At 35.1% G+C, this 18,183-nt stretch overlaps 1 protein-coding gene across 8 annotated transcripts in view; it reads right to left on the minus strand.

The window, feature by feature from the left end:
* The window catches only part of ALMS1 (ALMS1 centrosome and basal body associated protein), a 200,220-nt gene that overhangs the window by 104,713 nt on the left and 77,324 nt on the right, over positions 1 to 18,183 (minus strand). For 7 of the 8 annotated variants that reach the window (XM_020883328.2, XM_020883334.2, XM_020883333.2 and 4 more), the window contains one exon: positions 17,499 to 17,632. In XM_020883328.2, coding sequence (XP_020738987.2) covers positions 17,499 to 17,632 — 134 coding nt within the window. The remainder of the gene's footprint in view (positions 1 to 17,498; positions 17,633 to 18,183) is intronic. The other variant, XM_020883326.2, reaches the window with a different exon arrangement.

The following is an 18,183-nucleotide window of genomic DNA, read 5'->3' on the forward strand; positions in this document are numbered from 1 at the left end:
TTAACATATGAGAATGAAAATACTGGACAAAGAAAAGACAGAAAAAATCACTGACACAACAATGACTAAGAATTTCCCCTAAATTAATGTCAGACACCAAACTGCAGATTCATGAAGTTCAAAGAACATCAGGCAGAGTAAATGTGAAGAAAAAAATCACTATGCCTAAGGATAAAGTAACATTTTCAAAGTACAGAAAATCAAAGATAAAGAAAAAATCCTGAAAGAAGCCAGAGACAGAAAAATCTAAAGAGAAGCAGAGAATTACTTCCCACTTTCCCACAAAACCATGTTAACAAGAAAACAGACTGAAATATTAAAAATGTTAAGAGACAAACTGCACCAACTTAGACTTCTAAACTCTCCCTATGAAATTATCCTTCAAATTGATAAAGAAATACATTCTCAGAAAAACAAAACTCGAGGGAATTTGTTACCTGTAGGACTGCCATATAATAACTTAACAGAAGTACTCAAGAAGAGAAAATATAGTTCAGAAACTCATATCTACATAAAGATAGTAAGATCATCAAAGAGGAAATAAGCAAAGGATTAAAAAAAAAAAATCCTTTCCTCATCCTTAATTGGTATCAATAGCTTACTCAACAAATTTCTTGTGCATCTTCTTTAACCACAATGACATGAAACTAGAAATCAACCACAGAAAGAAAAACAGAAGATAAAAACTACTACACGGAGCCTAAACAACATGCTACAAAAAAATCTTTCATGAGTCAACAATTAAATCAAAAAGGAAATAAAAAATACCTTGAAGCAAATGACAACAAAAATATAACTACACAAAATCTACAGGATGCAGCAAAAGCAGTCTGAAGAGAGATGTTTATAGCAATATAGGCCTCATTCAAAAAACAAGAAAAATCTCAAATAAACCAATAAAAAAACAGAAAAAGAAGAACATTCAAAACCTAAAGTCATCAAAGGAAGGAACTGATAAAGATCAGAGGATGAAAATAGAGATTAAAAAAAAAAAAATCAATAAAAGCAACAGCTGGGTTTTTCAAAGGATAAAAGCAAAAAACCTCTAGAAAAGCTCACCAAGAATAAAAGAGGACAAAATAAAATGAAAAATAAAAGGGGGGGAATCACAGAAATACAAAAATCATAAGAATATACTATGTACAACTATAATACTTTAAGACAAGATGGACAACCTTGAAGAAATGGACAAGTTACTGGATATAGAGCTTGCCAAAACTGAATTAAGAAAAAACAGATAATCTGAACAGACCAGTCACTAGAAGTGAAGTAGAATCTTTAACTGGGGAAAAAAAAAAAATTCCCTACAAACAAAAGTAAGGACCAAATGACTTCACTGGGGAATTCTACCAAACAACAAAGAAGAAAAGAACTTAAACCCGCACTACTGAAACTCTTCGAAAAGATTAAAGGGGAAGGAAGACTCCCAAAATCATTTTATGAAACCACCACCATCACCCTAATATTAAAACCAGACAAACACACTACCAAAAAAGAAAAATATAGGCCAATATCTTTTATAATTATAGATGTAAAAATCCTCAACAAAATATCAGCAAACCAAATTCAGCAACACATAAAAAGGATCATACATCATGACCAAGTTGGATTAATACCAGGGTCACAAGGATGGTTCAACATATGCAAATCAAAGTGATATACCATATCAACAAAAGAAGACAAAAACCTCATGCTAAACAGATGCAAAAACTTCAACATCCATTTATGATACAAACTCTCACCAAAGTGAGTATAAAGGGAACATACATCAACATAATAAAAGCCATTTATGACAAACCCACAGCCAACATAATGCTCAACAGTGAAAACCTGAAAGCCTCTTGCTAAATTCTGGAACAAAACAAGGATGCCTACTCTCACCACTTCTATTCAACACAGTATTAGAAATCCTAGATACAGCAATCAGACCAGAAAAAGAAATAAAAGGTTTCCAAATTGAAAAGTAAGAGGCAAAATTGTCATTAGATGAAGATGAAATGATACTCTATACAGAATACCCTAAAGAGTCCACAAAAAAACTATTAGAACTAATAAATGAACTCAGCAAGTCAGCAGAATACAAGATTTATACACACACACACACACACACACACACAAATCTGCTGCATTATTTTACACTAACTATGATGCTAGAGTGAAAGTAAAAATGGAATCCTATTCCAAACTGAATCAAAGAAAATAAGGTTTAGAAATCAAACAAGAGTGGTATTGGGACAAAATCAGACATATAGATCAACAGAACAGAAAAGAAAGCCTAGAAATAAACAGAGAAACTCAATTAGCCTTCAAAAGAGGAGGCTGAAAGCTACAATGGAGAAAAGACAGTCTTTTCAGCAAGTAGTGTTGGGAAAGAGGGACAGCCTCATGTCAATCAATAAAGTTAGAACAGTCCATCACACCATACACAAAAATAAACCCAAAATGACTTAAAGGCTTAACTTCTAGAAGAGAACATTCCCTGAAAAAAAAAAATCATAGCAACATTTTCTTAGATCAGGCTTGCAAGGCAAAATAAATAAAAGCAAATTTAAACAAACAGGGCCTACTCAAATTTATAAGCTTTTCCATAGCAAAGAGACCATAACCGAAATGAAAATAACCTATGGACAGGGAGAAAATATCTACAAATGATGCATCAAAAAAGAGTTTAATTTCTAAAACATACAGGTAATAAAAATCAGTATCAAACAAACAAACCAATCAAAAACACTGAGAGAAGACTTAAATAGACATTTCTATAAAGACATACACATGGCCAGAGGCATATGAAAATATACTCAACATCCTAATTAGAGAAATGCAAATCAAAACTATAGTGACCTCACAACAGTCAGAATGGCCATCACCAAAAGTTTTACAAGCAATAAATACCACAGAAGGTGTAGAGAAAAGGGAACCCTCCTCCACTGGTCCTGAGAACTTAAATTGGTGCGGCCACTATGGAAAACAGCAAGGACTTTCCTTTAAAAACAGAGTTACCATATGATCCAACAACCCCTCGCTTGGTATATGTCCAGAAAGATGAAAACTCTAATTCAACAAGACACATGAACCTCAATTTTCATAGCAGCACTATTTACAATATATGGAAGCAACCTAAGTGTCCACAGACAGATGAATGGATAAAGATGTGGTGCGCGCACACACACACACACGGAAATATTACTTGACCACCAAAAAGAATGAAATATTGTCTTTTTAAGCAACATGAATAAACCTAAAGACTACCATACTAAGTGAAGTAAGTCAGACGAGAGAGACAAATATCATATGGTATAACTTACATGTTAAATCTAAGAAATAACAGAAATGAACATACAAAACAGAAACAGACTCAAAGACATAGAAGACAAACCTACAGTTATCAAAGGGGAAAGGAGGAGAGGAGGGATAAAATAAGAGTATGGGATTAACACATCACTATATATAAAGTATATAAAAAACAAGGGTTTACTGTATAGTATAGGGAATTATATTCAGTATCTTATAATAAACTACAATAGGAACGAGTCTGAAAAAGATTCCATGATGGGAAAGTATAATGAAGATATATGAATTATTTTGCAGTACACCTGAAACTAACACAGTATTCTAAGTTAACTAGAATTCCCAAAAATTTTTCTAATAAATTAAAAAAATGCCCATAAATAAGAAAACAAGTAAATGAAGTTATATCTATGAGATACTATACTACACTGTAGCTCAAACTATGTATGGTCTGTGGGCTGAATCCAGTCAACTGCCTATTTATTTTTTCCTGCTTTTGTCAATAAAGTTTTATAAGAACACAGCCACATTAAAAAAATAAAAGTATGTCTTCATTATATCTGAGTCAGACACGACTAAGCAACTGAACTGAACCAAACTTCATTATATACTACTATAAATAATTAAGTAAACTTTAAAACTGTTTTGGAGATGGGAAGAAAAATGGTAGCAATGATAAAAGAAATAAAACAAAAGAATTGGGGTTGTTCTGTTATTAGAAGGTACTCATACTACCTGTGAAATGCTGTAGTGTTATTTGAAAGTATACCTGAACTGGGTACAAATATATTTCACAAATTCTAGGAAAAGTACAAAAAAAATTTTTTTACGAAAAACCTGTAACATATATGCTAAGAAATGAGAGAAACTGTAATCACATAGATGCTCAACTAAAATCTTGAAAGGCATCCACCAGAGATGGATGCAGACAGCACAAGTAAAAACTACAATCCTGAAGCCTATGGAACACAGACTGCAACAACAGAAACTTAGTAAAAACGAGATGGCAAAGGAATTTGTCCCAGATGAAGGAACTGGATGATGTCCCAGAAAAACAACTAAGTGGAAACAGCCAGTCTACCGGAGAAAGGATTCAGAATAATGAGAGTAAAGATCATCCAAGATTTCAGGAAAACAATGGATGCAAAGACTGAGAAGATGCAAGAAATGTTTAACAAAGACCTTAAAAACTGAAGAACAAACAAACAGAGATGAACAATACAATAACTGAAATGAAAAATACACTACAAGGAATCAACAGCAGAGAAAATGAGGCAGAAAAAATGGATATGTGAACTGGAAGACAGAACAGCAGAAATCACTCCTCAGAAAAGAATAAAGAAAAAAAGAAAAAATGAAAAGAAGTGAAGACAGTCAAAGGGACCTCTGGGATAACATTAAATGCACCAATGTTCACATTATAGGAGTCCCAGAAAGAGAAGAGAAAGGTGCTGAGAAGATATTTGAAGAGATAATAGCTGAAAAGACAAAGAAAAAATACTTAAAGCAACAAGGGAATAACAACAAATAATATACAAGAGAATTACCATTATCAGCTGAAACTCTGCAGGCAGAGTTTAGTATATATTAAACTCAATATATATATTTAAGTGATGAAAGTGGTACAATATATTTAAAGTGATGAAAGGGAAGAAATTACAACCAAGAATGCTCTACCCAGTGAGGCTCTCACATAGACTTGATGGAGAAATCAAAAGCTTTACCTAGAAGCAAAAGCTAAGAGAATTCAACACCACCAGACCAGCTTTGCAACAAATGATAAAGGAACTTCTCTGTGGGGGGCGGGGCGGGTGACCAGAAACTTAAAACAACCTTGTACATTATACAGACTGCTATACCAAAACCTTATGGTGAACAGCAAAGCCAAAAACTACAACACATACACACACGAAAAAGAAAGAGCAACCCAAGCGTAACACTAAAGATGGTGCTTAAACAAGAGGCAGGAACAAAAGAGGAAGGGAAGAAAAAAGACCTCCAAAAAAAAAAAACCCAAGACACTCAACAAAATGGCAATAGGAATATATATACCAATAACTATATCAAATGTAAATAGATTAAATGCTCCAACCAAAAGACACAGTCTGCCTAAACAGATACAAAAGTAAGACCCCTATAAAAGCTGTCTGTAAGAAACCCACTTCAGGGACTCCTTGCTGGCACATTAGATAAGACTCTGCCTGCCAGCGCAGGGGACACAGGTTCAGTCCCTCACCCAGGAATATCCCACATGCCAAGGAGCAGCTAAGCCTGGTGCCACAACTACTGAAGCCTGCGCTCTGCAGTGAGAGCAGCCTCCACTCTACAACTAGACAAAGCCTGTGTGCAGCAACAAAGACCCAGCACAGCCAAAAATAGATAATTTTGTTTTTTTTTTAAAAAGAGACCTCACTTCAGACATAGGGATATGTACACACTGCAAGTGAGGGGAAGGAAAAACATATTCCAGGCCAACGGAAATCTAAAGAAGGGTGGAACTGCAATGCTCTTATCAGACAAAACGGACTTTGAAACAAGGACTACTAAAACAAAGGTCACTACATAATCATCAAGGGACCAATGCAAGACTTAAGATATAACAATTATAAACATATATGCATCCAATACAGGAGCACCTCAAAATATATGGCAAATACTAACAGCCATAAGGGGAGAAATCAACAGTAACACAACAATAGTGGGAGACTGTATAACACCCCACTTTCATCAATGCACAGACCATCCACAGAGAAATCAATAAGGAAACATAACCCTAAAATGACACATGGAATCAGATGGATTTAATTGATAATTACACAGCATTCCATCCAAAAGAAGCAGAATAAGCATTCCTCTCATGTCCACACAGAATAGCCTCAGTAATGATCACATGCTGTGCCACAAAGGGAGCCATGGGTAAATTTAAGATGACTGAAGTTATATCAAGCATCTTTTCTAACTACAACTGAGATTAAAAATAAACTACAAGAAGAAAAAAACTATAAAACAACACAAACAGGTGGAGGCTAAACAATTTGCTAATAAACAGCCAATGGATCAGTGAAGAAATCAAAGAGGAACTCAACAGCTTCCCTGGTGGTCCAGTTGTTGCAAATCTTTCTGCCAATGCAAGGGATGTGGGTTTGATCCCTGGCCCAGGAAGATGCCACATGATGCAGAGCAACAAGCCTGTTCACCACAATTAGTGAGTCTGCACTCCAGAGCCCACACACAGGAACCACTCAGCCCACGAGCTGCAACTACCACTCTGCGGCGAGAACCACCACACTGCAACCAAGAGCGGCCCTCGCTTGCGGCAACTAGACGAGCAGCCACCACACTGCAACCAAGAGCGGCCCTCGCTTGCGGCAACTAGTGAAAGCCTGCACTCAGCGACAAAGACCCAGTCCACCAAAATAAGTAACTTTTTTTAAAAGAGGAACTCAAAAAATACCTAGAGACAAGTGAAAATGAAAGCGCTGCAACCCAAAATCTGTGCAATGCAGCAAAAGGAGTTTTAAGAGGGAACGCAATACAATCTTATCTTAAAAAAAACAAAAAATCTGAAATAACCTAACCTCACACCTGAAACAAATAGAGAAAGAAGAAACAAAACATAAAATTAGGAGGAAAGAAATCAGAGATCAGAGCAGAAATGAATGAAATGGAGACAAAGGAAACAGCAGCAAAGATACATGAAGCTAAAAGCTAGTTCTCTGAAAAGATAAACAAAATCGATTAACCTTTACTAGACTCATCAGTTAAAAAACAGAGAGGACTCAAATCAATAAAATTAGAGATAAAAAAGGATGTTACAAATGACACCACAGATATACAAAGGATCACAAGAGACTTTTACCAGCAACTGTATACAATTAAAATGGACAACCTGGAAGAAATGGACAAATTCTTAGAAAGGTACAATCTCCCAAGAGCAAACCAGGAAGAAATAGAAAATATAAACAGAGAAATCACAAGTATTGGAATTTAAACAGTGGTTTTGAAGACTCCCAACAAACAAAAGTCCAGGATGAAAAGTCTTCACAGGCAAATTGTATCAAACATTTAGAGAAGAGTTAACATCTATCCTTTCAAAAGTGTTCCAAAAAACTGCAGAGGAAGGAAAATTCCCAAACTCATTCTATGAGGTCACCATCACTCTGATATCAAAACCAGACAAAGATACCAAAAAAAGGGAGAGAGAAAATTATAGGTCAATATAACTATTGAACACAGACGCTAAAATCCTCACCAGAATACCAGAAATCCAAACTTAGTAACAGATTAAAAGGATCATGCATCATGATCAAGTGGGATTCATCCCAGAGATACAATGATTTTTTTCAATATCACAACTTAATCAGTATGATACACAACAAAAATAAATTGAAGAATAAAAGCTATATGATCATCTCAATACATGCAAAAAAACCTTTTTACAAAATTCAGTACCCATTTATGAAAAAATACTCTCCAGACTAGAAAGTAGGCATTGAGGATACCCATCTCAACATAACAAAGGCCATACATGACAAATCTACAGCTAATATCATACTCAATGGTGTAAATATGACAGCATCTCCTCTAAGACAAAGATGTTCACTCTCACTGCTTTTATTCAACATAGGTTTGGAAATCCTAGCTATAGTAATCAGAGAATTAAAAAAAAAAAGGAATCGAAACTGGAAAGGAAGAAGTTAAAATGTCATTTCTTGCAAGATGACATGACACTATACATAGAAAATCCTAAAGACGTTACCAGAAAACTGCTAGAGCTCATCAGTGAATTTGGTATAGTTATAGGTTACAAACTTAATACACAGAAATCTGTTGCATTTCTATATACTAATAACGGAAGATCAGAAAGAGCAATTAATGAAACAATCCCAATTACCATCACATCACAAAGAACTAAATACCTAGGAATAAACCAACATAAGGAGACAAAAGACATGTACTCTGAAAATAACACATTGATCAAAGAAACTGAAGATGACACAAACAGATGGAAAGATATATGATGTTTTTCGAGTGGAAGAATCAGCTTCCACTGAGTCAGCTCTTCGCATCATGTGGCCGAAGTATTGGAGTTTCAGCTTCAGCATCAGTCCTTCCAATGAATATTCAGGACTCATTTCCTTTAGGATGGACTGGTTTGATCTCCTTGAAGTCTAAGGGACTCTCAAGAGTTGACTCCAATACCACAGTTCAAAAGCATCAATTCTTCAGTGCTCAGCTTTATGGCCCAACTCTCACATCCATAGACGACTACTGGAAAAACCATAGCTTTGACTAGATGGACCTTTGTCAGCAAAGTAATGTCTCTGCTTTTTAATATGCTGTTGAAGTTTGTCACAGCTTTTCTTCCAAAGGGCAAGTGTCTTTTAATTTTATAACAGAATTCAAAACAAGGGAAGTTATAATAGACAACAAAGGGCATAACATAATGGTAAAGGGGTAGTAGTTTCTTCACGCAGCTAACAAGATTATCAAACTACATGAGACAAAACATGCAAAAGAGAATTGCAAAAAGAAACACTACAGTTGGAGACTTCAACACCCTTCCATCAGAAGGTAGTAAATATGGCATCCCACTCCAGGATCCTTGCCTGGAAAGTCTCATGGACAGAGGAGCCTGGTGGGCTGCAGTCCATGGCATCACAAAGAGTCAGGCACGACTGAGTGACTAACATACACACGATGGCTGATTCATGTTGAGGTCTGACAAAAAACAACAAAATTCTGTAAAGCAATTATCCTTCAGTAAAAAAAATAAATGAAAAATAAAAAAAGAAAAGAAATGAACAAATTCATTAGGCAGCAAATCAGTAAGACTTATACCTGATTAAATTAGTCAAGATTTATACTTGACTTCAGCAAAATCATCAATAAACTGGGATATACTGGACATCTATAAACTACTTCAGCCAAAAACAGCAGACTATATATCCTTCTCAAGCTCACATGAAACATTAACCATAAGAGGCCACGTACTGGGTCATAAAAGACACCTTAACAAAATTTTTAGAAAGTAATACAATGGCTGCTCTTAAATCAGAATGGAATTAAACTAGAAATGACACTAAGTCAGCTGGAAAACTCCCAAATATGTGGAGTTTAAACAACATACTTCTAAATAAAATATAAATCAAAGAAAAAACGTAATAACAAAGGAAAATAAAAATACAACTTGTGAAAATTTGTGGAATGCAGTGAAAGCAGTACATAGAAGGAAATTTATAGCACTGACTGCATATATTAGAAAATAAAAAAGACCTAAAATACATAATCTAAATTTCTACCTCAGAAAATTACAAAAAGAAAAGCGAATTAACTCTAAAGTAAGATAAATAAATAAACTAATAAGCCTCTAGCCAGGCAAACTAAGAGAATGAGCACAAAGTACTACTACAAATAATGTAAGGGTAGATATCACTACAGATCCCATGGACATTAAAAGGAAAATAAAGGAATACTATGAACAAGTCAAATGCCCACAAATTTGATAACCTAGATGAAATGGACCAACACCTTGAAAGATTCAACGTGTCAAGACTCAAATGAGAAGAAAAAGACATTCTGAATAGGCACCAGTTTAAGAAACCGAATCAGTAATTTAACAACCTTTAAAAAAGAAAGCACTAGGTCCAGGTGGGTTCACTGGTAAATACTACCAAACATTTAAGGAAGAAATTATACCAACTTCCTATTCATATATTTCAGAGAATAAAAGCAGAAGAAATATCTCTTCCTAATTAATTTTATGAAGACAGCACTACCCTAATAAAACAACGAAAGACACTTCAATGGAAAAAAACTACACACCAATATATCTTCTCATGAATATAGTTGCAAAAATCATCAATAAAGCATCACAATATTATAAAGCAATTATCCTCCAATTAAAATAATTTTTAAAAAGGACTGACAAATGGAATCCAACAAAGTATAATTATAAGCAATGACCAAGTGGGATTTAGGCCAAATAATGCCAAATAACGTAATCCATCACACCAAAAACCTAAAAGAGAAAAATCACATGATTATATCAATAGATGCAAAAAGTATATTTGAAAAAATTCAACACCCATTCGTGATAAAACTATCAGTAGGGACTTCTCTGGTGCTCTAGTGGCTAAGACCCTGAGTTTCCGATGCAAGGGGTGCAGGTTCAATCTCTGGTCAGGAAACTAGACAACGCTGCAAAAAAGAGTTTGCATGCCACAAAGAACTGATGATCCCTCGTGCTGCAACTAAGGCCCAGCACAGTCAAATATTAAAAAAAAAAAAAACATCAGTAAAATAAAAATAGAGGAAACCTTCCTTATCATATTTAATGGTGAGAAACTATCCTTTTATTAGAAACTAGCTCAGGATGCCCAGTTTCTGCTGTTGTTCAGTGGCTAAGTCATGTTCGACTCCCTGCAACTCCACAGACTACAGCACATCAGGCTCTCTGTCTTCCACTATCGCCCAGCATGCATGTGCTCAGTCTCCCAGAGCTCACTCAAAGTCATGTCCACTGAGTCAGTGATGCCATCCAACCATCTCACCCTCTGTCTCACCCTTCGGCTCTTGCCTCAATCTTTTCCAGCATCAGGATCTTTTCCAATGAGTTAGCTCTTTGCATTAGATGGCCAAAGTACTGGAGTTTCAGCTTTAGCATCAGTCCTTCCAATGAATATTCAGGGTTGATTTCCTTTAGGATTGACTGGTTGGATTTCCTTGCAGTCCAAGGGACTCTCAAGAGTCAGCTCCAACACCACAGTTCGAAAGCATCAGTTCCTCACTGCTCAGCCATCTTTATGGTTCAACTCTCACATCTGTACATGACTACTGGAAAAACCATAGCTTTAACTATCTTTGTTGGCAAAGTATATCTCTGCTTTTTAATACACTGTCTATGTTTCTCATAGCTTTCCTTTCAAGGAGCAAGTATCTTTTCATTTCATGGCTGCAGTCACCATTCTCAGTGATTTTAGAGCCTGGGAAAATAAAATCTGTCACTGCTTCCACTCTCTCCACTTCTATTTGTCATGCAGTGATTGAACTAACTGCCATGATCTTAAGTTTTTTTAATGTTGAGTTTCAAGCCAGTTTTTTCGCTCTCTTCTTTCACCCTCATCAAGAGGCTGTTTGGTTCCTCTTCACTTTCTGCCATTAGAGTGGTATCATCTGCATATCTGAGGTTGTTGACATTTCTCCCAGCATTTAAGACAAAGTAAAGGAACTAAAAAGTATACAGTTGGAGATGGAAGAAATAAAACTCTGTGTTTTCAGAAAACATGATCACCCATGTAGAAAATCTGAAAGAACCAACAAAAAACCCTTGGAACTAATAAGCAATTACAGTAAGTTGTCAAATACAAGATAAATATACAAGTCAATTGTTTTCCTATGTATCAGCTATGAATAAGTGAAATTAGCAATTAAAAACACAATATCATTTACATTAGCACCCTATAAAAATGAAATATTTCATATAAACTTAATAAAATATATATAAGATCTATATAGGAAAATTATAAATTCTTGATGATTGAAATCAAAGAAGAATTAATTAAACAGAAAGATATTCCATGTTTACAGACAGGAAGACTCAACATTTTCAAAACCCTCAGTTTCTTCCAAATTGATGTATAGAGTCAGTGCAACTTCAATTATAATGCCAACAAGTTATTTTGTGAATACTGGAAAATTGATTCTAAGGTTTATATGGCGAGGCAAAAGACCCAGAAAAGCCAACATGATAAGCAAGGAGAACAAAGTTGGAGGACTGACACTATCTGACTTTGAGACTTACTATAAAGCTACAGTAATCAAGACAGTTTTAATGGTGAAATAAACAAACATATCACTATAAGAGAACAAAACCCAGAAACAGACCCACGTAAACAGTCAACTGATCTCTGATAAAGCAACAAAGATAATACAATTGAGCAAAAATAGTGCTTTCAACAAATGGTATGAGAATGTCTGAACATCAACACGGAAAAAGTGAATCTAGAAACAGACTTTAAACCCTTCACAGAAATTAAATCAAAATAGATATTAGATCTAAATGTAAAATGCAAAACTGCTAGAAACCAATGCAGGAGAAATTCTAGATGACCTTGGATATGGTGATAACTTTTAACATATAACATCAGAGGTATGATCCTTAAGAGAAATAATTGATAAGCTTGACTCACAAAAATAAAAAACTTCTCTTCTATGAAAAACAATGTCAAGAGAATTAGAATGGGAGAAAAGTATTGGCAAAAGACATATCTGATTTTTTTTTAAAAGGTGTTATTCAAAATATACAAAGAACTCTTAAAAATCATCAATAACAAAATAACAAATGACCCTATATAAAAATGGGCCAAAGACATTAACAGATACCTCACCAAAAAAGATATACAGATGGAAAATAAGTATATGAAAAGATGCCCCACATTACATTATCAAGGAAGTGCAAACTAAAATAACAGTAAGACATCACTATATACCTATTAGAATGGCCACAATGAGAAAACCTTCACTACAAATGCTGGTGAGGATATGGAGCCACAGAAGCTCAAATTTACTGTTGGTAGGAACAGAAGATGATACACTCACTTAAAAAGATGGTTTAGCAGTTTCTTACAAAACTAAGCATACTCTTACTATTGGCATTTGTATTTTTCCTTGATATTTATCCAACAGAGCTGAACACTTATGTTCACAGAAAAACCTGCATCTGGACATTTATAGCAGACTTATCAATAACTGTGAAAACATAGATGGAACCAAGATATCTTTCAGTAGATGCAGAGATAAATTCTATTAAGTAGACAAATAGATAAACTGTGGTACACGCAGACAGTAGAATATTATTCACTGCTAAAAAGAAATGAGCTATCGAGCCATGACAAAACATGGAAGAATCTTAAATGTATATTACTAATTAAGAGAGCCAAAGTCTCTCTTTGAAGTCTACAAAATACATGATTCCAACCATAAGACAATGTGGAAAACAGTAAAGCATGGAGACAGTAAAAAGATCAGTGGTTGCAGTGGGGGTTGCAGGCTTGCACAGATGGAGTACAGAGTAACTTTAGGGTGGTGAAAATAGTCTCTATATTATAATGATGGGTACATGTCACTATACACATCCATACATACAGAATACGCAACACTAGTTATGAACCCTAATGTAAACTTTGAACTTAGGGTGCTTAAGACACACCAAAGAAATATACCACTCTGTTGGAGGATGTTGATAATGGTGGAAGAAATGCATGTGATGGGGTAGGAGACAAATGGGAAATCTCTGTACCTTCCTTGCAGTTTTGTTGTGAACTTACAGCTTTAAAAAATAAATCTTTAAAAATACAAGTTGTAGAATGTTAAACACTTAAATTTGAACAAAGAATTTAAACACTTACATTTGAACAAAAATAATCAAAGATATACCCTGCTCATGGATTGGAAGATTAATATTGTTAAACTGACCATATTCCCCAAAGCAATCTACAGATTCAATGCAATCCCCACCAAAATACCAGTGGCATTTTTCACTAAAATAGAAAAAAATAAATTTAAAATCTATATGGAAACACAATTTCAAACAGCCTAAACAGTCTTGAGAAAGAAGAACAAAGCTGGAAGTACTGGTAGTCTTGATTTCAAACTATACCATAAAGCTACAGATATCAAAACAGTATGGCACTGGCACAAAAATACATCTATAGAACAATGAAACAGAAAAAGAGACCCAGAAATAAACCCACACTTTTTTTTTTTTTAAACCCACACTTATATTGTCAATTAATATATGACCAATGAGGCAAAAATGAACAATAGGAAAAAGATATTTTTTTCAATAAATGGTGCTGGGGAAACTGAACAGCTAAAGGCAAAAGAATCAAACTGGAGCACCTTCTTACACCAAATATGAAAATAAACTCAAAATGAATTAAAGACTTAAATGGAAGACCTGAAACCATAAAACTTTTAAAAGAAAACATTGGCAGTACACTGAGATCAGTCTTAGCAACATATATTATCTCCTTAGACAAGGGAAACAAAAGCAAAGATAAGCAAACAGACTGCATCAAACTAAAAAGCTACCACACAGCAAAGGGAATTACCAACAAAACAAAAAGGCAGCCTACTGACTAGAAGATATCTGCAAACAATGAATGTATCTAACAAGGGATTAATACCCAACATATACAAAGAATTCATACAACTCAAATAAAAAATTCAGACAACCCAGTGTAAAAATGGGCAAAGGATATGAATGACATTTTCGTAAAAAGACACATAGACAGCTAACAGACACACAAAACAATGCTCAACATCACTAATCATCAGGGAAGTGCAAATTTTAAAAAGCCACTAAAATATCAATTTGTTAGAATGGTTATGAAGAAGACAACGTATAAGATGTGTTGGTGAGGATATGAAGAAAAAGGAACACTTGTGCACTGTTGTTGAGAATGTAAATTGTAAATTTCACAGTGGTGCAACCACTGTGAAAAACAGTATGAAGGGTTCCCCACAAAATTAAAACTGTAACTATCACATGATCCATCAATTAACTTATCTGTATTTTTCCAAAGAAAATGAAACACTAATTCAAAAAGATATATGCACCCCTATATCCATTCCATCATTATTTCTAATAGTCAAGATATGAAGTAATCTAAGTATGTACATACATATACACCACATGGTTCAGTTCAGTTCAGTTCAGTTCAGTCGCTCAGTCGTGTCCGACTCTTTGCGACCCCATGAATCGCAGCACGCCAGGCCTCCCTGTCTATCACCAACTCCCAGAGTTTACTCAAACTCATGTCCATCGAGTCGGTGATGCCATCCAGCCATCTCATCCTCTGTCATCTCCTTCTCCTCCTGCCCCCAATCCCTCCCAGCATCAGGGTCTTTTCCAATGAGTCAGCTCTTTGCATCAGGTGGCCAAAGTATTGGAGTGTCAGCTTCAGCATCAGTCCTTCCAATGAACACCCAGGACTGATCTCCTTCAGGATGGACTGGTTGGATCTCCTTGCAGTCCAAGGGACTCTTAATTAAGAGTCCTCTCCAACACCACAGTTCAAAAGCATCAATTTTTCGGCATTCAGCTTTCTTCACAGTCCAACTCTCACATCCATACATGACCACTGGAAAAACCATAGCCTTGACCAGACGGACCTTTGTTGGCAAAGTAATGTCTCTGCTTTTTAATATGCTATCTAGGTTGGTCATAACTTTCCTTCCAAGGAGTAAGCGTCTTTTAATTTCATGGCTGCAGTCACCATCTGCAGTGATTTTGGAGCCCCAAAAAATAAAGTCTGACACTGTTTCCACAGTCTCCCCATGGTTAATAGACCATAAAAAAGAATGAAATCTTGCCATGTGGAACAACATGGATGGACTTAAGAGGATACTACAGTAAGTAAAATAAGTCAAAGACAGACTAATACTGTATGATTTCACTTACATGGGGAATCTAAAAAACAAATGGATAGACGTAACAAAACAGAAATAGTCTCATGGACAGAACAAACGCGTGGTTGCCACAGGGGAGGTAGACAGGAGGGAAGAGCAAAATAGGTAAGGAAAGCTAAGATGTACAAAATAAATGAGTAATGGGGATGAAATGTACAACAATAAATAAATGAGTCATGGGGATGAAATGTACAACATAGAGGAAATATATCAACATGTAAAATTAAAATCCAATCTAATTTATACTTTAAAAAACTGACAACCTTTTCCAAAACTGATGAGCTACGTAAAACTAAAATCCAATCCAATTCATAGTTTCAAAAACTGATAACCTTTCCAAAATGATGAGCCAAATAATTATGCTATATCACTGAGAATTTTCTAAGACACTGTATGAATTAAGCCATTAAGTGTACATATCTGATAGCTATACCAATTTTTATAGAATTAATAATAGTAGTTATCAATTTAAAATAGATAACCAACAGGTCCTACTGTATAGCACAGGGAACTCTACTCAATGTTATGTGGCAGCCTGGATGGGAGGGGAATTTGGGGGAGGATGGATACATGTACACACCATTGTTAACTGGCTATACTTCAATATAAAATTAAAAGTTAAAATAGTGACAGTTGTCAATTATTGAGCACTACCTAGATATCACACACCCCAACACTTTATAGGCATTATCTCATGTAAGCCATAGCAAAACCCTGTAAGAGAGATATGTCCCATTACTATTCATAATAGCAGACAAATGCCCCATGCACAACAGAAATGGATAAACTATGATGTATTTATACATTGCAATACTTATAACAATAAAAAGGAATGCATTAATACAAACACCTAGAAGAACCTCAAAAGCCAAAGACTGTGTGTAAACTGCAATTCTCAGAAGAAAATATAACATCTTTAATCCATCTACTATACAGTTCAAAACCATACTGAGCATCAGGAAAACCAATACATGTCAGGATAAGAAGTAAAAATGACATCACTGGGAAAGAGGACACACAAGTGATCTTTGGTAATGTTCTACTTCTCAAGCTGGATGGCCAATAAACACGAATTATTTCTTTTTTTTAATTCATGTTTCATATATACTCTTTGCCATGCATGAAACAGTTCACTATCAATGGAAAATTAGTACTATGAAAAAGAAAGTCACTGAGGGACTTTCCTGGTGATCCACTGGTTAAGAATCTACCTTCCAGCGCAGGGGATTCAGGTTCAATCCCTGGTTAGAGAACTAAGATCCAACATGCCAGGGCAACTAAGCCCATGCAATGTTAACTATAGAAGCCCATGACACTAGAAACAGCCCACCCCCCACAACGAGTGGGGGGACAGCCAAAAACAAAAGTCCCTTATACATAAGATATGATAGCTGTGTGCTCTTAAGCAGAGAATATGTATCTGAAAATAGGTGAACTGAATCTGTATCTCAAGATACCACCCTCAAGAGAAAATGAAAGTGATAAAAAATAACTGATAAAACAAGCAAATCCATTCCTATTTTTCTAAGACAAAAATTTTAAATAGATTAATTTGGAATTAATCAATACCTATAGAATCAAATTCTTAAAACTTAACTTTTGAAGACTTAAGACTCCCAACACTTTAGCCAAAGACTATCAGTGACAGCAGGAGTCATCAATGCCCAGGTAAGAGATTCAAATTACACACCCTTTCTGTCACGTTTTGTCTCTTAATTTTTAGATTTCTTTTATACCTTGGACAAGTCAGTTGTTCTCCCTTGACCAAACAACTTTGCTTTGATCTCTTCTACTTTCCTCCTGTCATCTTCATTTAATTCTGAAATGGAGTAGCCATATTCATGAGCCATATTAAACTTCAGATTCCAGGCTGGAGAGAAAAGATAAAAGCATTCGAGATAATACAGTGCAAAACTATCAGTGATTACAAGAGCAGAGAAGATCATCAATATAGCCAATTTAATGCCTACCACAGTGCTTAGTGTGCACTCAATTTTATAACAGACTATTAGAGGTTCTTGAGAGAAATAGTTTCACTGAAAAGTCAGATTTAAAAACAAAAACATATTCTACAGATATTTCTCCAATGAGGCCACTTGAAATATGGTATTTAGCCAATTTCATCTTAATTTTCCTTCCCATCAAGAGTCCCTTTGTCTCCCCTATTAGCTCCCCTATTAGTCTTTGCCACTTCCACAGTTGTTAATATTTTAAAATAATATATAAAACCTGGGAGTTTCTGGAGAATCAAAATAAGCACAAGTGATCAAAGGAATGGTATAGGTAAGTTGACCTCAAGAAATTTCCAGGTAGGCCTGAACTGCTTAAAAGTTGCCTTCTAAAACATATTTATTTGCCACGTTACCTTAAAGATTTTTTTTTCTTTTTTAATGGAATTCTACAATTTAGAGATTAATGGAA

Source organism: Odocoileus virginianus, chromosome 2 (genome assembly GCF_023699985.2).
Source record: "Odocoileus virginianus isolate 20LAN1187 ecotype Illinois chromosome 2, Ovbor_1.2, whole genome shotgun sequence".
Taxonomy (NCBI): domain Eukaryota; kingdom Metazoa; phylum Chordata; class Mammalia; order Artiodactyla; family Cervidae; genus Odocoileus; species Odocoileus virginianus.